The sequence below is a fragment of the Solanum stenotomum genome, chromosome 3 (genome assembly GCF_019186545.1).
Source record: "Solanum stenotomum isolate F172 chromosome 3, ASM1918654v1, whole genome shotgun sequence".
NCBI classification, from domain to species: Eukaryota; Viridiplantae; Streptophyta; class Magnoliopsida; order Solanales; family Solanaceae; genus Solanum; species Solanum stenotomum.
Window position 1 is genome coordinate 17,553,128 of NC_064284.1, and position 22,611 is coordinate 17,575,738.

At 31.8% G+C, this 22,611-nt stretch overlaps 2 protein-coding genes across 3 annotated transcripts; one reads left to right on the top strand and one right to left on the bottom strand.

Moving 5' to 3' along the window:
- The first annotated feature begins 3,487 nt into the window (after positions 1–3,487).
- LOC125860388 (phosphatidylinositol 4-kinase gamma 3) lies at positions 3,488–9,944 on the top strand. Of its 2 annotated transcripts, XM_049540333.1 has the most exons (4): positions 3,488–3,650; positions 3,761–3,818; positions 7,574–8,966; positions 9,416–9,944. In XM_049540333.1, the coding sequence occupies exons 3-4, from the start codon at positions 7,602–7,604 to the stop codon at positions 9,791–9,793; spliced, it is 1,743 nt and encodes a 580-aa protein (XP_049396290.1). In that variant the 5' UTR covers positions 3,488–3,650; positions 3,761–3,818; positions 7,574–7,601; the 3' UTR covers positions 9,794–9,944. The 2 variants fall into 2 exon arrangements, with proteins under 2 accessions (XP_049396290.1, XP_049396289.1); XM_049540332.1 differs by lacking the exon at positions 3,761–3,818.
- An 821-nt stretch (positions 9,945–10,765) lies between these two features.
- Positions 10,766–14,704, bottom strand: LOC125860387 (probable pectinesterase/pectinesterase inhibitor 61). Its single transcript, XM_049540331.1, has 3 exons — positions 13,648–14,704; positions 13,276–13,412; positions 10,766–11,731 (listed from the first exon to the last, which is right to left on the bottom strand). Exons 1-3 carry the CDS (start codon positions 14,568–14,570, stop codon positions 11,034–11,036), a joined length of 1,758 nt encoding a protein of 585 aa, XP_049396288.1. The 5' UTR covers positions 14,571–14,704; the 3' UTR covers positions 10,766–11,033.
- Positions 14,705–22,611: the final 7,907 nt, after the last annotated feature.

Here is a 22,611-nt window from a genome sequence, read left to right on the forward strand (position 1 = left end):
TATAGCAAAGTTAGCATAATTGCGATCCATAGCAAACATATATATGTATAATTCGCTATACATATACCAAAAAACAGTTGTATAATTATTTAGGGTGTCTGTCACTATTTTGTTACAAATATAATTCTCCAAGAAAACTATTATTGAAACATCAGTTAGCATAAATTGTTGTATAACGTATACAAATATTGCAACTCTTATGTTCTGTCAAGGTCTCACAGTTGCCTCACAGATTGAGCAAAATAACATAGGTAAGCCCCCTCAATAAATTAGAAGTTGTCCAACATGATCGAGTTGAAGAGAAAGCAGAGAAGATTGTACAGCATAAAGAATTGACACAAAAAAAAAAATCATAACAATTCAATTTATACCAACGTAGGTAGCAGAGTCAATATCGAAACGTAAACATCTGAAGTAAAAATTGTATAATCCAAAAAAATTGGAAAAAATTAGCTCTTAAGACCTAATTTTTTGTATATGTATAATTCGCTATACATATACAAAGAAGGCAGTTGTATAATTCGCTATACATATACAAAAAAACAGTTGTATACAAAAGATCAATTGTATAATCTATGTATGTATAAAACGAGAAAGAAAGAAAGACAAAAGAAAACTGGGTAGGGAAATATTTGTATTGTATGTATAGGACGAAGATATATGTATTTGCATGTGTATATACAATTTTCTCTCACTTTATACAAACAGAAGTGCAATTTATACATTTCGTTTCTATTTGTATAAAGTGAGAGAGGCGAGTGAGCGAGCGAGATCTGGGAGAGTGGCGAGCGAGATCTGGGAGAGGGGAGAGAGAGGAACGAAAATATATGTATATATACAATTTTCTCTCGCTTTATACAAACACAAACACATTTTATACATTTGCGTTTTTGTATAAAGTGAGAGAGGCGAGCGAGACTGCCACCAAACGAGAGTGGTGAACGAGATTCCACCAGGGAGAGTGGCGAAAATAGTAATAGTTTGCTATAGGGTACAATTAAATCAAAGTATATTTATAGCATTTAATTTGAATTAATAGTTTGCTATTATATACAATTTTCCCTTATATATATATATTATATGTTATAATTGGTCGATGAAGAAATTACAGTCGATTTTCAAGGTTTTCCATGTTAATAAGACGGGTTTTTATTTTGAAGTTATTAGTTAATTTATTTATATTTATTTAGTACTAACACTTTTACTAAGTGTCTTTACATGTATCCAGAGTTGCTTTACATTGAAACGATTCGAATGAAGTTCGAAATTATATTCTTTATTCATTATTGTATATTATTGACGTTAGGCAAACCTTAGACCGTTTCTTATATTATTGATTTTTCATGTGTTCCGATTCTTAACTTCTTATTTCAAACAAAAGAATAGCAATATTAAGTAAATAAAGTAAACAATCTGATTCATCTTAAAATTTAAATATTCTATTATCAAAATATTCTTATCATTAATGTACGTAAATTGAACATGAAAAATACTTATTATATCTCTTTAATATTTGATTCGCAAAATTTTAAAACTATTTATTTAAAAATTTAGTTAGTTTCTTAGTAAATATATACCATATACCACACCAAATACCATAATATCAAAATCATTGTATTAAAAATTTCGATATGGTATGGTATTTCGGCATATACCATACCATGTTCATCTCTACCTCTCTCTAACAATAGTTGTCCACTATTGGTTTAACACGAAAATTAAAAAACAACAAATGAAAAGGGTAATTTTACCAAATTCCCCTTATTAAATATAAGTCATTTTGGTAACTGGTTGTTATATTAATTACCAGTAGCAATATGAGTAAGTCATTTTAAACATTGAAAAATGAGTAGTATTTAATAGCAAGAGTAAATAGATATAACATGGTAAATTATTCATTGGTTTTATCAACTAGATAAGTATTATTGGATATCCCAATATAGTTTAGTGGACAAGTAATGATGAATTGAGAGAATATTAAAATTATATTTTTATTCCTATTTATATAAATATTAACTTTAGATTTTAAATACGTACCCTACCGTTATTATTGTATTCAAGTTTTCTATTTAACCAGAAGGAAAGCAGGTTTATTTTAGTAATGACGTATTTTAATTGATGAAAATAAAAGGGGGAAAATTAACAATATTTTTTTATCGGTTAACTTGAAAATCGAATCATTAAGAATCATAAAATATTCAACCAAAACTAATAACAAATATCTTATTAATTTAATTATTAATTTAGCATACTTATAAATTGAAAATCGATAAATCGAACCGCATTACATACTAGTACTTTAGATCATAGATGTGGCTGTGTACTAAGATCCTTGACTATAATCTAATCTTACTTAATAGAAGAGACATGTAAAGTTTGCTGACTTGGCTAAATACAATTGGCTATCATTCGTATTTGCCATGTCAGATGTATCTTGGTGGACAAGTTCTGTTGTTTTTACCTTCCTTTTTTTAACAGTCCTTGTTACCTAAGTTAAAAGGGTAAATCTTTTTTACTTTTTTTCATGTCAATTAAAATAATAATAAATACAAATGATAGTATTTTAAATTATCCTTCTTTAGTAACAAGAGTATTAGTCGAAGAATATTGTACTTTAATTTTAAAATTTTAAAGTAATAATCACTTTAGGTTAAATTTTATGGACGTAAACAACAAGTTAAAATAAAAGTATAAAACAAAAAAAATATAAGTTTCGATGATTCCCCGAGATAAAAAAAAAGAAGAAGATACAAATCTCTTGTCAACAACAACAACAACAACCCAGTGAAATCCCACTAGATGGGGTCTGGGGAAGGTAAATAGTACGCAGACCTTGTCACTACCTTGTTCATAAATATTTTTTGTTTCTTTTCAAAAAAAATTTAATGACATGTAGTAAGTTTTAGTTAAGTAATTAGCCACATTAAGTGTATATATATCACATTAAAGTAGTAATATACATAATCATTTCGTTATAATTTAGTATAAAAATTATAGATATTTTGCATTCATCTATTTTTTGGTATATTAATAAATGTAAAAGAATCTTAGTTTTTGTTTGCATTATAACCTTTCTAATTAAACTTTTTGAAATGTATCTATTTCTAACTAATGAGTATATAAGCAACTCAATAAAAAGGTAAAAAAAAAGAAGACAAACAATACACAAATATGCTCATTAAATCAGCTAGTATTTATATTCTCTAATTTAAGTGTATACAAAATTGAGCAAGTAGATATATATGGATACATACACATATCTTATTTAAATATTTACTTATACATCAACAACGAAAGAGCATAAATTTAGCTGAGATTAAATTAAAAAAAAACTAAATACGTTTATCTATTACGAAAAAAGAAACAAACACTAATTAAGTTCTAGAATATTCAAATATTGTAAAAAAAAAAAAAAAAGGCCGTTTCTTACGGTGAAAGAGTGTAAAAAGTTCCATTTCTATATATGCATTGCAGGTTTGCTAATTATCACTACTCCTTTGTTTAAGCTAAAATCCTCTCTACTAAGTGAAAAGAAGAAAGGGATTATCACTCTTGCAGGCTGAAGCAAACCTGATGAGGGCAAAATTCACAGTGGATATTGTTGTATGCGAAAAGATTCAAGTTTGGCTTTGATTTCTCTTCTCTTTCTGGTAAGAAATTCACATTTTTCGCTATTTTTTGTTCGGTATTGTTAGTGTATCTTTGCTTGTAGCTTAAAACCCAAAATCCCCTTTTTGCTCTTTGCTAGAAAAAATGTTAGGTTTGGTGAGCTGAAGGTGACTGAATCGGGTCTCAATTGAACCTAAGTTCGTGTGCAGGTTTACTCCGATGTCCCTATTCAGGGCATATTTGTTTGAAATCTGTAGTTGCTGCTGTTAATTTTAGTAGTGTAGAATTATGGTTTTACAAAATTATATATAATTGTGGTTTTGTTGACTGATTAACAACATGATTGTTTGGGCTAATTAGTCATGTGCTTGATCTGTGAGCAAAATTTGATTTGTGGCAATCTGGTAACTATTTTTCCTGAATATAGAAGAAATGTAGCCAATGTATAGTGTAATAAAGAGTAATGGAAACTAAATAGTAAGAAGCATAAGTCAATAAAATGTGAGAATTGAAACTGAGATCTTGCTTTTGTTGACTACAAAGTGAACTCTATACAAACAGTTGATTTGGTTAGGGAATGACGCTTTTCAACGTAAAAGTTGAAAAGGCAGCAATGTGATTGACAGACTGATACGAACTTCATGATTGTACTTTCACCATTTGAACTTCTAAGTCTAAACCTAAAACTGAAACCCTACATAAATTAAAAAGAAGAAGAAAGAGGAAATCCTTATCATGGATCCAAGTGAGTTTCTAATAAGCACAACTCATAGCTGGGGAAATGAATAACACATAATAAACACATCCTTATCAGCAGTGGCGTAGCCCGTACGTAAGATTTTGTCTAAATAAACACTATCGTAAAATGTTCTCAAAAATAGACACTAACATAAATGTTAATCATTATGGTACTAATTGACGGAAGTAAATGTTTCAAGAAGTTTCACGGTCGGTCTACTCCCTTCATTTGCTTTACTTGTCCTCTGTACTAAAAATACATTTTCACTTTTACTTGTTACTTTTAGCATGCAGTGAGAAAAAGATTTTTTTTTCATGTTTTACCCTTAGCATTAGTTACTTATTTCCCAAATCATTTCTCGAGACCTAAAACTTTACATCAATGAAGGTATTAAGGTCATATTAGTCATTGTTTTTTAAAGGGCATGCAAAGTCCAAACTAGACTAGTAAAAATGAATGGAGGGAGTATGTTGTTACCCTGTCCATACACTATCACTTCAAAAGGAAAATAATAACAAAACATTAGTTTCAAAGAGCCGCTGGTCTGTTGGTTTGTTTGATGTTTATTGAAGGGGAGGTCGGTGTATCGAATCCTTTGAGGATCTCTTTTTAAAGAAACATATAAATGCTAAAAAAACAATGACAAATTCGTAAATTTTGGGGGAATCGATCCGCGCCATTCATTAAGAAAACTCAATGCTGGACCAGTGAACTAAGAGCTGGAATGTGTTAAGCGGTGTTACTTTCTCTTATATCTTGTGATATTTGTTCTCTCACTCAATCAATCATACAAATTTAGTTAAACTGTCCAGAAAAGCAGTGTCGGATGACACCACTTAGCGGAACATGTGTTCCCTTACTTATCAGAAAATAACATATATAAATGAACAACCATAAGGCCTAAAGTTGTTATAGATTCTTAACATTTTGTGGATTAAAGAGTTAATTATTTTCTTTCTGATAAGAATTCAAAATTTTTGCTTTCATGTTCCCATAGTTAGTGTATCTTTGTTTCTTGCTTAAACCCCCAAAACTCTTTTTCTTTTTGGTCCTCTTTGCTGGAACTAGGGGTGGCAAAAATGGCCCAAGCCCATCTAACCCGCCCAATGACTTGCAGTTTGGGCAACGATACAATTTTCTGATGGGCTGATTTGGGCATAGCCTATTTCTACCCGTGAAAGTGCCCAAATCCAACCCATGAAAGCACCTATTTTACATCAATGTTTGTTTTTCCCACTTTTGTATTTTGTCATTTATGAGGAAATTGAGATTATGCTTATCTTCAGTTATTATTCAATGCTACTTATTATTGTGACTTAATGCTTCTTCTTTTTTCCTTTTGAAGATTCCTGGACAACTTTAAGTCTAGATTTCAATTCTTTTAAAGGCTTAATATGATTGGTTATTATTTTCTCTAATGTTTTGAAGTAATGATTACTTTGACTGTTAAATTGTAAAATTAATAAAGACATATATTAATTTAACAATGACACAAAAATTATCATTCAAAATTTTTTCCAAGGTATTGAATTTGATGTACGTACGAATTATCATTAAAATTTTTCCAAGGTATTGAGTTTTTCCTTTTGAGTGTAAGTATGCATTATTATGTAGTGTGATTATATGGTTATACGTAATTACTAGCTTACATGTAATAATCGTTTTATGTAAAGTATTTGTTTATACAAGCATCTCTATGTTCGAATATTTGAACTGATAAGATTGAATTATTGTTGTTGATTTAATTAATAGGTTTTGTTGAGAACGTTTGTTGATGTCTATATTGGTATATCTAGTGAATTGATTGTTGCTACCAGATATAATAATTGAGTAGTTGATGTTATCTTGGTGGGGTTTCCGGAAAAGAGTTTGTGAGTTGATGGTGACTGAATTCGGTCTCAATTAAACCTTAGTTATTTTGCTGGTTTACTACTTACACTTGGGGTTTTCCTAAAAATTTACCTGTAGTTCCATGTCTCTGCTCTGCTGTGCCTAATTCTTGGCTATTCATGGCGTATTTGTTTGAAATCTATAGTTTCTGCTATTAATTTGAGGAACAATTTTTATACTAAAGTTTTGGTTTTTCAAAATGATGTATTATTGTGGTTTTGTTGACTGATTATCAACATGATTGTTTGAGATAATTAATCATGTGCTTAATCTGATGAGTAAAATTTGATTTGTGGTAACATATTAACTAGTTCTCCTGAATATAAAAGAAATGTAGCAAATGTCCAGTAACAATGAGTAATGGTAGCCAAATAGTAGCCAAGGGGATCATGAAAAGAACCATAGGCGAATAAAATCAGTATCTCGACATCCATCCGATATGGGAATGCAGAGCTTTTAGATCTGATTTTGTTGACACAAACTGAACTCTATACCAACAGTTGATTTGTTAGAGAATGACATTTCTCAATAAATAAGTTGAAATTGCAGCAATCTGATAGATGAACTGATAGAAACTCATGATTCTACCATACCAACTAGACCTCCTTTCACCATTTTAACCTTCAAGTCTAGGCCTAAAACTGAAACCCTAGACCCTATGTAACAAATTTTTAAAAAAGGAAGAAGAAAAGGAAATCCTTCTCATTGATCCAAATGAGTTTCTCATAAACACAGCTCATAACTGGGAAACTGAAAACCATAGAATACAGCATCCATATCAGAAAACAGCAAATATAAAGTTTTTCTAGATTCTGAACATTGTTGGATGAAAGAGTTAATTCATTTTCTTTCTGGTAAGAAATTTATGTTCTTACTATCACATTGTCCAGTCTTGCAGGTGTTTAGCGTGTCTTTCTTGCTGAAACTCCAAAACACTCTTTCTTGTAGTCCTCATCTCTTGAATAAATAGTTGATGTTATCATGGTGATGTTTGTGAAAATGCTAAAAGTTGGTGAGCTGAGGTCTGGCTTGGTTTTGACTTAGACCTTAGTTCTAGTGCTGGTTTGCTGTTGACACTTGGGATTTTGCTGCAGTGCCTTAAATTCCACGTTTCTCCTTTTGTTATTCCCAATTCTTGGCCATTGAGAGCATATTTGTTTCAATCTCCAACTGTAGTGTTGATTTTAGCTGCAACTTGTGAGTTTCCAAGGTCTCTTAGCATTTTAAATTATAGTTATTTGTGGCTTTTCTAATTGTTGATGGGTTAATCAGGTATGATGCGTCACAATTATTATTTGTCATATACTAACTCTAATGAGTAAATTTGATTTGTAGGGAAAGAAGTCCTTACCTTTAGGGAACAATGTCTATTGCTACTGTTGCGCTTAGTCCAGTTCATGAAGATCATTTGAACTTAGCAAGCTGTTTGGCAGGCCAATACGGTTCCCGGTCCAATGATTCAATCTTGATTTTTTTGACCGTAGGTGGGTCTGTAATTCCCTTGCGTGTTAAGGAGTCCGATTCTATTGCTTCTGTGAAATCTAAAATCCAGACATTCAAAGGTTTCTTTGTGAAGAAGCAGAAGCTTGTCTTTGATGGAAAGGAGTTGGCTCGGAACAATTCCCGTGTGGGGGACTATGGGGTTGCTGATGGTAACATTTTGCATTTGGTTCTTCGTCTGTCTGATTTACAAGCTATTACTGTTAGGACAGTGTGTGGTCAGGAGTTTGAGTTCCATGTCGATAGAAAGAGAAATGTTGGTTATGTGAAACAGCAGATTGCAAAGAAGGGGAGAGATTTTCGTGATCTCAGGGAACAGGAACTAATACTTGATGGTGTGGAACTAGAAGATAAGAGGCTGATAAATGATATTTGTAAAAGCAACGATGCAGTGATTCACTTGTTGGTGCGTAAATCAGCTAAAGTACAGGCTCAAGCCGTGAAAACAGATTTTGAAGTTTCAGTTGTAGCATCAGCATCAAATGAGAAAGGGTCTGATGCAGTAGAGAAGCTCCAAGAGAGGTTTCATGCTGTTGGACTCAATACTGTGCCAAGAAGTTTTATTTTGGAACCATTGATTGTCAATCCTAAGATCACACCATCGCCAGTGGTTAAGCAGCTTATTGGTAGCACTTTTGATGGGATAGCAAGGGGTCACCAACCAATTAGGTCTTCTGAGGGATCAGGGGGTGCTTATTTCATGCTAGATTCATGTGCTCAGAATTATGTCTCTGTTTTTAAACCAACAGATGAGGAGCCTATGGCTGTGAATAATCCCCGGGGGCTTCCATTGTCTGTAGATGGTGAGGGGTTGAAGAAGGGCACACGTGTAGGAGAGGGGGCATTTAGGGAGGTTGCTGCATATATTTTGGATCATCCCAAGTCGGGACCTCGCTCAACTTGTTGTGACGAGAAGGGATTTGCTGGGGTTCCTCCCACAGTTATGGTCAAGTGTTTCCATACTGGTTTCAATCATGCTGAAGGCTGTGAATATTCATCCAAGAGTCTTAAGATTGGGTCGCTGCAGATGTTCAGGAAGAACTGTGGAAGTTGTGAGGATTTTGGTCCTCGTGCTTTTCCTGTTGATGATGTACACAGGATTTCGGTGCTGGACATAAGGTTGGCTAATGCAGATAGGCATGCTGGAAACATTTTGGTTCAGAAAGATGATAAGGATGGTCAGCTTGTGCTTATACCAATTGATCATGGCTACTGCTTGCCTGAAAATGTAAGTGTCTCAACTCAGCATCCAATATTCACCAAATAGAACTATAGAAGCACGTAGTAATCTTAGATGGCATATCCTAAGATGATATGGGTATTAATTAACTTCTCTTCTGATTCCCTTTACTGGGTCTATTTCAGGCGACTTCTATGGTGATGTATATATTTCTATGATCAGTTTTAGAAGAATATATGTTTTATGAGGAGTATGATATAGGTTAAGAGAGTATTCCCTGGTATGCATCATTTTTTGCTCATTCACTCTAGATCATGGTACACTAGGTGTTGATTCAGCCTTTCATCCTATGCTTCATGTGTTATCTGCCAATTTGTGGAATGTGATTGCATTAATCAAGACTACTTCTCCATGCCCTGATTTTTCTTTTCCAGTTATGGTTCCCCACTCATTTTTTACCCCATCCCATCCTCTAATTTCCCCTTTTTCTAATACAGTTTGAAGATTGTACTTTTGATTGGCTCTACTGGCCTCAAGCACAACAACCTTACTCTGCTGAGACAATTGCATACATAAACTCTCTTGATGCCGAGAAAGACATTGAGCTTCTGAAGTTTCATGGTTGGACCATGGCCCTTGCTTGTGCACGTGTACTTCGCATCTCTACTATGCTTCTGAAGAAAGGTGCAGAGAGAGGTCTCACCCCTTCTGCAATTGGAGGAATCATGTGCAGGGAAACACTGAAGAAGGAGTCCATCATTGAGCAGATTGTTGAAGAAGCTGAAGAGAGTGTGCTCCCAGGAACAAGTGAGGCAGCATTCTTGCAGTCTGTTTCGGTCGTCATGGATCGACGCCTTGGTGACCTGATTGAGTAAATGTGTATGAAGATGTAAATTTTGTGCATATATTAATAGTTACCTGGTTGAAACTAAATCTGGGGAAGGTGGGATGTGAATGTGGTGTTTGTAGGGCCTCTTAACTTGAAATATTTAGTTTTTTGTTATTGTGGAAATATGACTTGATAAATATATCCTACCTGTTATAGCTGTGTTGGCCTCATGACTATCCACATAGGGAATTGAACTTGGAGGCCCCTCCACCACTCATGATATGATGAATAAATTTTGACATCATGGGTTGGAAGTTATTGTAACGCACCAATTCTTCTCCTTCTCCTAATTGCCGTGCCAGACGACTGGTCCACTTCAGCTTTGAAGCTAATTTAAGGAGCAGAAAACTAGAGAAGGGCTTCAACTAGTATTATTTACTTCAGAGACTACATCTGTCATTTGACCAATTTATTCACATACGTGGAGATAAGGTATGCGTATATCTTAATCTCTCCAGATTTCATTTGTGGGATTACATAAGAATGTTTTTGTTGGTCTGAATTCAACGGATTTCAAATCATCCATTTCTGATCCTTAGTTGCCTAAGTTACCAAACGAATCAATCTCCATAACTCTACCTTTATTCTATGCCTTGGGACCCTTGACATTCTTACGTGTTTACTTTAAATTTCAGTAAAGCTAGAGGCACTAGCACCGTAAGTTGGTTTTGTTCTTCTGTCAGCATCACATTGATAGGAGACCTTTTTACTAAGCTTCTAGCTAGCTACTAACTTCTGCACAAGTCCAAGTGCATATGATTGTTCTGGTTTTCCACCCTTTTTCGGTGCTTGCTTTGGGGTCCGACTATCGAAAAGTTTCACTTTGGGTAAAACATCTCAGTACCAAAGACGATTCCATACTTGAGAGGAGAGGGGCGTGAATGGGAGCCTTGCATTTATTAAAGGGGATACACATCTACAAAAGTCGCCATCAATTTGAAACTCAATCAATTGAATGTAATGTAAAACTGACACTTTTTCAATTGAACCAATAGTTTTTTGCTAGTATGTTCTAATTACAACAAAAAGGAAATTACAACATTTATCATTTAATGAAGAGGTATCTCTAGAATGTTGCAGACTTGCTCTTTAGTCAGTTCACCAATAAAGCAAAATTGCAACTTAACGGCTTATAAATTATTGCACTTTGGAATTAAATAATAATGGTACATACTTATTTATATACCAACTGCAAAAACCATAAATCTGATATTTATACCTTCCTTTTAAGTATTTAGCCCTGCCAAGAAAGACACCCCAGTTGAAGGCAACCAAGATGATCCATAAATAAACTTTGATACAGTGAACTTGCTGGCCTCCTCGACAGACTTAATCACCCGATACCCTGGCCAAGTAACGCGTTGCCCTACTGCTGCTCCTGGCCCAAAGTTCATGTATTCACCATAATATAATGTGTTAAGCGCGAAATCACCATTCCACTCAAGCCAACCATGTGGGTGTATATGATCACCCATGTTAGATAACATGTAAACTGTTCGCGAATACATCTTCCATGGTCGGCCTAGATATGTAGAGAAGCTTCCTTTGGATGCCGCGAGATCAGGTGTTGCCATGATTTGGCAAGCATGGATTGAAATGCCAGTGTTTTGGTTAGGGTCTTTCCTGTTTTGGGCTGTGATGGTGTTCTTTTGATTAGCCATCGGCTTTCGAGCATAGATGTTACAGTTTTGGAGGACCACTGCTGCATTTCCAAAAATGAAATCTACTGTCCCATAGATATCACACTCGCGATAGAATTGACGCTGTGAATGCACGTAGAGGGTGTCTTGGTATCCAATAACATTGCAGCGGAAGACCACGGCGTGATCACCTCCGATACGGAGGGCTACTGCTTGATGATTGTTTGGTCCAGCATAGTTCTCAAATGTCATATCCCTTGCAATAAAACCAGCTCCAGTTGCAGCTGCATGTTCATTAATAAATTTCTAAGAAATTACTACAACAACATACCCACTGAAATCACACAAGTGGGGTCTGGAGAGGGTAATGTGTACGCAGGTTTTACCACTATCTAGTGGAGGTAGAGAGATTGTTTCCGAAAGACCCATAGTTCAAGTGCAGCAAATCCAAGTACAAAGAAGAAGAAAACAATATAGAAAACATAGCAACTAACACAGTGAACCAACAAAATAGTGCGGTAACCGAAACACAGTATAATAAGTATTTGTTCCATTTTCTACGTCTTTTTCCGGTATAGGATAGTCCCAAGGGGCCCTCACAACCCAAGTAGAACGACACAATTATCAAGGGTGTGTTGTATCACTAAGCTAATATCCTGTTGTGCGAGCCTCTAACCATGGGCCCACTATACCAAAAGCAAGAGAAACTCCATCCCTCTCTTTCCTTTTTTTCGATCCCATGTTCGTCACCAAACATATATTCTATCTCTATGGGAGATGTTAGAAGTGTACAAAATAACTAAGTTAAACACAAAGGTGAGCATAAGAGATGAATCAAAGGACATGGACAATAGTCATGACTCCACTTGCTCCTACTACAATAGCAATATTCCCTCTTTAAATTGTGGCCACCAAATTTAGTTAGGTCATAATCGCTATCCTTGATAGGCTTTGAAAATTTGAATGCAATAAATTAGATGGAACATGTAAAATTTCAACTCATGAGGTGCAAATCCTCAATACTTTTTGGGTGAGGTGGACCACATCAAAAGGACGAAAGAAGTGCAAAGGGCTAAGCAATAGAGGACTTCATTAGGATTAGGATTTAGTAGTTATAAGAAATTCATTGACATCACATGCACGGGCGTTTTCTACCACATGCTCTGCATAGCCGCCACTATAGCCCATAACTACCGTTTCCAAATTAGAATACTCTTTATTAAGATAATTTTTTGAAATGTTCAATTGAAACAAGATTTTAGTTGATATATCTAGATGAAATATTCTGACTATTTAAGAAGTTAGGTTGACTATGTATTAAGCCATAAATATAAGATGTACTATCGGGTCCATTTTACCTGCCTTGCGTATTAAAAGTGATTGATTCAAATATTCTCTCCATCAACTATATAAATTAAAGGAAAAATTACAGAAATTTCACCTTTTAGTTTACTTATTACCATTATTCCCTATAAGTTTTACAAATTTCCAAAATCCCTCATTTTCGCACATCAGATTAGTGTATCTCGCGCATCAGATTAATGTATCAGCACTTGTATTATTGTATCTCGCGCATCAGATTAGTGTATCATGTATAAAATGTAATATATCTTACTTAACAATTAATGTATCTCGTGCATCAGATTAATGTATCAACGCTTATATTATTGTATCCGTTTGAGGGATTTCTGTAATTATAAATTTTTAAGGAATAAATTATAATTTTACCTTAAAAGTATGTGATTTCTGTAATTTGCCCTAAATTAAAATCTGTGCATAAAAATATGACTAATAAAATAGACGAAACATGGAGGAGTGAAAATTTTACCAAAGGAGGCAGTATGGAATGTTGTTAGGTGCTGAGATACACTTTTTCCTCCCGTAATCACCGTCTTCCCCTTCCCGTCCCCTATGAACATCACGTTCATTTTCTTCCTCCCTACTTTCAAATTATTTTCTTCATACCTGTCATTTATTTATTATATAATTAATAATAATAAAATGATTAAAAACAATATGAAGTCAAATTGCTTAATGACTACGACAAAAAAAATGAAGAAAAAGTTTACTCTGCCACGTAAGTGAAAATAAAATTTTAAAAAAAGATTGAAAAGGGGATCAGATACGTTACCAAAAAGTGAATCAAAAAGTTTTTCACTTTTCCAACTACTTGTCCCAAAAAAGATAATTTGCATTTTACCTTCCCGCCTTCACGTAAATTATGGTCCGGTGATTACTCTTTTCCGGCACCTTTTTTATCGCCTCAGCTATCGTCTTCACCGTTCCGCTACCGTCCTTAGCCACAATTATATCTGCTTGAATTGCCGACACTGATTTATTCATCAATTTTCTATCCCTCCGAGACATCCATTTTGGAAATTCATCATGATGTGTTTCAAATTCCATCAATCTACGCCGGCGATTCTGTATCGGAATCACGGAGAAATCATCGTCACCATTCGCGGCGGCGTAAATAGCGAGAGCATTACTCACCAATTCAGATAAGTCCTTGAGGTTCTCCGATATATGATCCTTCACATTCCCGGTGACGTTGGCGAATCCGTCTGTACACGTGTCGTGATTCGTGAGAGCTGCGCTGAGCCACGTCATCACGTCATGTGTAGATCCCGTCGGCGAATCTCCGTCGCCGGAGAAAACAGAGTTTAACGAGTGTGAGAGAAGATCGACTGATTCTTCCAACAATTCAAGGCAATCGTCGTATGCCGATCTAATTTGAGTGTTCATTTGGAGGTTGTTGATATCAGAAGCTTTGTAAAGTCCTTTACCAAATCGCTGTAGAGTTAAATTGACGGAAATGTGAACGAGGTCACTGTCAGAAGCAGAGTTAGCTCCAGGATAATTAATCAGCGAATTGAGACAGAGAGATGGATACAGAGTACGACTACAGGTACGCGCCATTGCTTGACTTGGTTTATCAATTCTATTTCCGGCCTTATGCCGAACTCCGATCAAAACCGCAACGGAAATTGCGGAAGCAATTAAAAGTACAGTGGCTGAAATTAACATGATTTTAATCTTAGAGCTCCGGGGATTAGGATTGGGAATTATCACCCTGCCGGAGGTTTCTCCGGGATCCGGTTTACCTAATCGGCCATAGCCCATTTTTATGAATTACAAAAAATGTGAACAAAATGAAAGTTAGTGAGTGAAAGAGTGTGAGGAAGAGTGGTGGAATTTGTGAGTATATTTGGGCGGTGAGTATTGCTAATTAAGAAGAAGAATTTTAGTGGTTGGTATGAAGTCGATGTCTTCGAGGAGAAGAGAATTAGCTGGCTTCGACTATATATAGTGATTAATTAGTGAAGGGAGCAAACTCACACTTGAACAGTAGAATTTCGTATGTGATTTCTTCGTTCTTAATTTAAAATTTCGAGCAAGCTTTAAACATTTATTTTCTTTTTCCATTCATAGATTACGTTAGTGCTAAGAATGACGAATACCAAATTGTAGTATACTTTATTGCTTTTTCTTAGGAAGAATATTTCTAGTGGCGTTCAGTTACTTCATTTGATATAGTTGGGGGCGTAGGCGGAGGTAGCATATGCTTAGGGGAACTTCGGTGAAAAATATTACTAGTTATACATGGTTAAAATTATTTTTTAGATATGTATAATAGATGTCGAACCCCCTTCCACTAGTTCATGTGTTTACTTCTCAGATTTTGAATCCCCTTATTAAAAATTCTGGCTCCGTCACGGGGGCGTTCATCTAAATCTCCTTGATAAATATATTTGGCAACTTCTAAATTTTTGGCCAATTTTTTTTATGCATATGCATAAATTTTAAATCTTCAGAATATAAGATTAGGTTGGTTTAGTGGTTTATGGAGTTTAAAATTCACATTAAAGTTTAAATAACAGAGGAAAAATGGCATTGGTTGATTTAGAAAGTATAATTATTGGTAATGAACTTTTAGCGACTAGATTATTATGACTTTTGAGGATGGAGAAGTGGGATCAAATACAGTTAAGATTGCATTACCTTTTTTTAAAAAAAATTAATACTATAATTATGTAATACCCATGCCTACTTATCTCAAGAATGATTTTTTAAAAAAGGCATTTAAAAGTAAGAGCAACAAGAAATAATTTATAATGTGATCCACATAACTGATGCTAGTTGTTTAACAAAAAAAGATGGATTTGAAATTTCAAAATCCAAAATATATGATTTAAAATTTATATTTTAATACAGTAGAAGAAGTCTCACACGACTAACATCAATTGTTGATGTCCAGGGTAAATTACAAGGAGTAACAAAATAGAATGTACTTGACAAAGTACAATGAGTAATTGATTGAATTCCTCCAACGATATACAACATTTTTTGTTTTTTCTCTATAGAAGGGCAAGTTCAGTATTCAAGCCTTCAAGGAGTTGACAATCTTACTGCTCTTTACTACCCCTATGACATAGTAATAATTGTTTGACTAAGCAAAAAGTAAAAAATTAAATTGTTTACCTGCAGTTTCCATAATGTTTTTTATAGTTTTATAGAAATATCACTCTAGTGCTATTTCCGATGTATTAAAAAAACATACTCCTACTATACTTTGATTGTAGTACATTTTATTTCTAAAAGAAATATTTGAATCACACTAAAATTCAAACACTTTGAAAATTCATGACTCGTTAGGAAAAAGGGAGAATACTTTCGTCATGATTCATTTTACTTTTTATATTTTTCTCTTGAGGTTGTTAAAAGAATAATTTCATTACATTTTATTCTTTTTTTGTTTTTAATTTAATACTACCTTTTTAAAATTATTATATTAATTTGTCTTCATATTTATTAAGATTAAAAGAAAAATTAATAGAGTACTAATTAATTATATTATAAAATATTAAAATAATATTTGTATTTTTATTAAGCAACACAGATAAGACCGGATGAAGTACTTTAGTTGGTATTCTTTTTTCGAAGTTGTTACCTTTTAGATTCCTTTTTAGCCTCTCTTTTTTGAGATTCTGATACCGTTCATTTTTCTGATTATATGTGATATGTCTCTTGTGAAATTACACCACACCATTTAATTAATGCCAATAAATGATTTACTGTTAAATATGGTTCTTAGAGGCCACTAATTTTTATTTTTTTATATAAAATGTCCAAGTCTGACAGATCCAATAAGACAGCACTCGTTATTAATATGCATGCTTATTAATTACTGTTAAAAATGATTTTTATCGTAGTGTGTATATCTTAATATAATATAATGACTAAACATTCAATTATATCCATACAACAACTACCAGCTAAAAAAAATAATCCCAACCTCATTCTGTATATCTATTCTGTATAGTCTTTTAGTAATTATTTTTATTTTAAAGGGCTAATTAATAGTAGAAAGAATCTTGTATGACATTGACTAATTTTGACTGCCTAATTAAATATCCTTTTTGCAATGTAAATACTACAACTTATTATAGAGACAAAAACACTTGTTTATTAGGACAATGCATTAATTTTCTTGTGGCACTTAAACTGTTTGTTTGTCCTCCTTCATGAGCTTTATATATATGCTTCATTTCATGGTTGAAGGGGAAGTGGGTGGGGTAGGAGGCATGTAATTTTTTATAATCTTTTGATCCCAAACTTTAATTAAGCATATGATTTCCCATACTTTACCCAATCTCTTGCATAATTCAGATGTTGTTGCGTAGATAGCTAGGTGCCTTTTTGTGGTTACTTCACTTTAATTTGCCAGTGATGGAGTCAAAATTATTACCAACAGATTCAAAATATGAATAAACAAACACACAAAAAAGTTAACATTAATATATACATAAAAAATAATTTTAGTCATGTATAAATAATATCGAAGGGATTCCGATGAACCCGCCGAAAGTAGACCCCCTTGCTGTTTGTGGCAATTGTGTGTATATATGTTTGTGTGTGTGTAACCGTGTTGTATTTTAAAGTTTTCAAAAGTTCATTCTCTCTTCTTTTTTCTTTTTATTTTATTTTTTTGATAGAAAAGAAAGAACCCACTAATCAGTGAAATGCTTTTCTTAGAGCAAAATTAAAAGTTAAAACCGAGATAGGGAAAAGATGCAAAAGTGAAAAAGGTTCAACAGGTCGGTGGCCGCTAGCCAGCTACGTACGTTATGCCCATTTAACATTTGAATATTATGGGCGTTTGTTAAGATTTTATTAATGTCGTGAGTTGATCTGGAGGGACAAATAGACGTATTTTCAAATTCAAAATAGCTCTAACATGGAAAATTAATAAAGGAGCATGACCGGTACAGCTGATCTGAGGCTTAGCTAAGATTGCGTAACATAAATAATTAATGCAAGTGTAAGTTACAAATCAAAATAGGGAATGTTACACAATTGTATATAGTGGTAGGGACATTATAAAAGCCAATCACATGAATGGTTGGTTAGTTTACTTTATCACAATTTCATCAAATTCATTCGTCACTTTCGAAATGTTTGATTATTTGATGCATCCTATTATTTTATTCAACAGAGAGAATTATGATCTCAATTCCATGTTTAAGTTAGTTAATCAACGGAAAAGTGCTGTTTGGTGGAGTATAATATTTATTTACATCATTAGTCATTACCAACCTTACTGACTTATAGAATTCGATGATTGTTTTTTTCTCTTCATTTTTCCACAATAACTTGGTAGTTAAATAACTATCATTTCATACATTTACAATCAGAGATATAAAAGTTAATTATCTCATATGTTTCAATTTATATGAGCTTTGATTCAGACTACTACGAGGATCATATTCATTTATTGTGGTGTGAATTCAGTTATTTTTGAAATAAAGTTTATAAAACTAAAAATCATATAAAAAATTCTATAAGTTGCTATAGTTAATTAATAATTCAGAATACAAGAAAAATATTTGAAAAAATTATGATAAAAAGTATTCTTCGATTGTCCAAATAGTAACTAAACAAACAAATTAAAACAGAAGGAGTAAAGTTTCAAGATGAGGGCTGATAGTTGANATAAAGTTTATAAAACTAAAAATCATATAAAAAATTCTATAAGTTGCTATAGTTAATTAATAATTCAGAATACAAGAAAAATATTTGAAAAAATTATGATAAAAAGTATTCTTCGATTGTCCAAATAGTAACTAAACAAACAAATTGAAACAACAAATTAAAACAGGAGTAAAGTTTCAAGGTGAGGGCTGATAGTTGATAAGCTAAAATTTTTATCTGCTTAGTTGAATAGTTGTAGTTGTTGCCGGTGTATATTCAATATATAATAAATAAAATATATTACAAGAGTAGAATCAATATATATATATATATAAAGTATTCTTTGATTATCGTACTTACGTGCATTATTAACCATTTGAATTGAAGTGTTATGTAAAGTAAAAAAATCCCTTCAAAATCTACTTATTTTAAAAAGAGAAATTATTGAAAACACTCCTAAATTTGATGCATATTATTAATTTGATCTCCAAACTAGTAACAATCTTAACTAACAGAACTTAAATATACCTCTAATAATGCAATATGAGTGAAATACACCCTATTTTTGTTTTACATACCTAAGTTTTTGAGAAAATTCCTTTGTTAATGATGAGTTCACTCTCTTACTCCCGCTCCCCCCTATTGGGTTAGGTAATGGGAATGTGAATTTTTTACTCATTAATCATTACAATATTAAATTGTCTATTAAGTAAGTTACAATTAGGGGTGTTCACGAATTGGTTTGGGTCGGTTATTGATCAAAATCAAAATCAAAATCAAACCAATTTAATCGGTTTTAAAATTATCAAAACAAAATCAAAACAAATATAATATACATTTATCGGTTTGGTTGTTTTCGGTTTTGGTTTGGTTTGGCTTGGTTTGGTTTGGTTATTCGGTTATTAACCATACATAAAAATAAAAGAAACAATTCATTCAAAACGTGAAAAAAGTGACAACAATCCATTCAAACGAAAAAATAGTTAGAATGACTAGCATTATAGAACTTTGGATCATTGAATTTACTGAATAAAACTTCAAAATTTACTATTTTGGCACAAAAGGAAGAGACAATGACATTTTCAGTCCCACAATGAATTTTCATAGATACTCATATACATGAAACCAATAAGAAAAATGTTCTCACCTTGGACATTTTTTCTTTCATAAGTAAATTATAAATAAATTTTGATGAAACATATATAAAATCTTTAAAATTGTTTATGAATATAATATATTATGTATGTATAATTAATAATAAAATTCATGTATATAACTTGTTGGTTCAGTTATTTCTTCGATTTTTTTCGAACAAAATCATAACCAAACCAATGACTATCGGTTCTTAACAATCTAAAACCAAACCAAACCAAAACCCAAATTTAATCGATTCATTTAATCGATTTGATTTAATTTTTTGTTTGGATCGATTTTTATCCAAAGCATGAGCACCCCTAGTTACAATTAAGGGAAATTTCATTAAGTTAAAATTGACTTTCCTAGCTCTTTAGCTTTGCCTTTACCATACGATAAATTAAAGCACATTATTCTGAATTGAATATATTCTAATTCTCTTGTTTGATCAAAATGGAATAATCACTTTTTGGTCTTTCTATATATTTATTATTATTTCTTAACTATATATATATTTTTTTTTTTTATTTTTTTATTTTCTATATATTATATTGAGACAGTTTCAACATGTCAGGTTGGTGATATTAGATGAAAGTTTCAGGGTATAATAGTATTTTCCTAGATCAATTTGCTTTAAAGGAATTGTGTTTACTGCTTTATTCTTTAGACCACATCAACAGGTCCATAAAAGATCCATCAGTTTCAGTTAAATTACAATGGATGCCATCCACTCAAATATCTTAAATGTGATTGGAACCATTGACCTACACTAGTAGAGTTGTGTCAGTCAGTGTTCCCTCAACTTTTGCTTTATTTATTTTTCTAATAAAACACTAGCCATTTTATTTATGAAAATGTCCATTGATGAGTTTGGAATATTTTTCTGAAGTATTATATTACATTAAAAAAGTTACGAATACTAAAAAATTAATAAATGGTCTTATATGATTTATGATGTGTTAATTATAAATATTGTATGATAAAAATAATAATAAAATAATCAAAAAATAAAATAGAGAGTGTGAATAGTAATTCTCCAATCATTTCTACAAATAATGAATACAGAATTAATTAAGAAAGCATTATTTATTTTTACTCTTCAAATATAGAGAATATAGAGTAAAATAAAGGTGGATCGGAGATAGTTTTATAGGTTTTTTGTTTCCAAGATATTCATAATTGATAAATATGATCTTTAAAATCAATTATGATTTAATATAAATAATAAATTTTAGAAAAAATAAAAAAATATCATATAAAATAAAATGAAAAAGTCGATAGACTCCTTACGCTTCGGAAATAGTTTGTTATGATTGAAAAACATCCTCTTCTACTATATTATAATTTTAGATAATTGAGATTTATTGATTAGAATATCAATAGTATATAGAATTTATAAAAATAAATTATGTATAATTTTATCATAATATTTTGTATATAAATATAATGTTNTTTTTTTTTTTTATTTTTTTATTTTCTATATATTATATTGAGACAGTTTCAACATGTCAGGTTGGTGATATTAGATGAAAGTTTCAGGGTATAATAGTATTTTCCTAGATCAATTTGCTTTAAAGGAATTGTGTTTACTGCTTTATTCTTTAGACCACATCAACAGGTCCATAAAAGATCCATCATTTTCAGTTAAATTACAATGGATACCACCCACTCAAATATCTTAAATGTGATTGGGACCATTGACCTACACTAGTAGAGTTGTGTCAGTCAGTGTTCCCTCAACTTTTGCCTTATTTATTTTTCTAAATAAAACACTAGCCATTTTATTTATGAAAATGTCCATTGATGAGTTTGGAATATTTTTCTGAAGTATTATATTACATTAAAAAAGTTACGAATACTAAAAAATTAATAAATGGTCTTATATGATTTATGATGTGTTAATTATAAATATTGTATGATAAAAATAATAATAAAATAATTAAAAAATAAAATAGAGAGTGTGAATAGTAATTCTTCAATCATCTCTACAAATAATGAATACATAATTAATTAAGAAAACATTCTTTATTTTACTCTCCAAATATAGAGAATATAGAGTAAAATAAAGGTGGATCGGAGATAGTTTTATAGGTTTATTGTTTTCAAGATATTCATAATTGATAAATATGATCTTTAAAATCAATTATGACTAAATATAAATAATAAATTTTAGAAAAAATAAAAAAATATCATATAAAATAAAATGAAAAAGTCGATAGACTCCTTACGCTTCGGAAATAGTTTATTGTGATTGAAAAACATCCTCTTCTACTATATTATAATTATAGATAATTGAGATTTATTGATTAGAATATCAATAGTATGTAGAATTTATAAAAATAAATTATGTATAATTTTATCCTAATATTTTGTATATAAATATAATGTTGGGCCCGTGCTGACACGGGTCATTTTTACTAGTATATATATATATAAAATACAGCTTTATGTTGATTTATTTCTCTTTTGCTTCTAGATATTATGATAATGTTGCAAGTTGCAGCATGGATAAGTTAAAAGAATAAAAATTGATGGAAGGAATATTTTCCACGTATGTTGAAAAAGATAAATCTTTTAAAAAAGGAAAAACTTGCCAAAGGTCTTTGATATAATTTCGGAAAAAAACCATAGATATATATTTCAATGCCTAATGATTAAGCTTATTCTATATTAACACCAAAGATGTGGTGCAGTGGCCGAGTGAATGAAATTATTCGTCTTTTAATTATAGATCTTGATTTTGATCCTTATTTATTAATTATTTTTTTTGATAGATATTTCTCGAAATATAATATATTGTATGTTGTGCATAAATTTGAATTAATCAGATTATAACACAAATTTTAAATGCCAAATAAGAAAACAAAAACGGTAATTGTATATTGCAATCATTTGTAGTTGACATAGTGTGCTGTCCATCTCTTATTTGAAGCAATCGTTTTCCTAAACATGTTCATGTTTTAATTGATTGAGAATGACTTACGTTGATTTCCTAAACATGCAGTCATGTCTAACTTTAAATTTTAGAAATGTTTAGTTGGATTCAAGAATTAGGAAA

Coding starts and splice junctions, on each gene's coding strand:
- LOC125860388 (XM_049540333.1), top strand. CDS start 7,602: ATGTCTATTGCTACTGTTGCGCTTAGTCCAGTTCATGAAGATCATTTG. Junction 8,967..9,415: donor GCTACTGCTTGCCTGAAAAT/GTAAGTGTCTCA, acceptor TTTCTAATACAG/TTTGAAGATTGTACTTTTGA.
- LOC125860387 (XM_049540331.1), bottom strand. CDS start 14,570: ATGGGCTATGGCCGATTAGGTAAACCGGATCCCGGAGAAACCTCCGGC. Junction 13,413..13,647: donor ATTTACGTGAAGGCGGGAAG/GTAAAATGCAAA, acceptor AATAAATGACAG/GTATGAAGAAAATAATTTGA. Junction 11,732..13,275: donor ATTCCATACTGCCTCCTTTG/GTAAAATTTTCA, acceptor ATGAACATGCAG/CTGCAACTGGAGCTGGTTTT.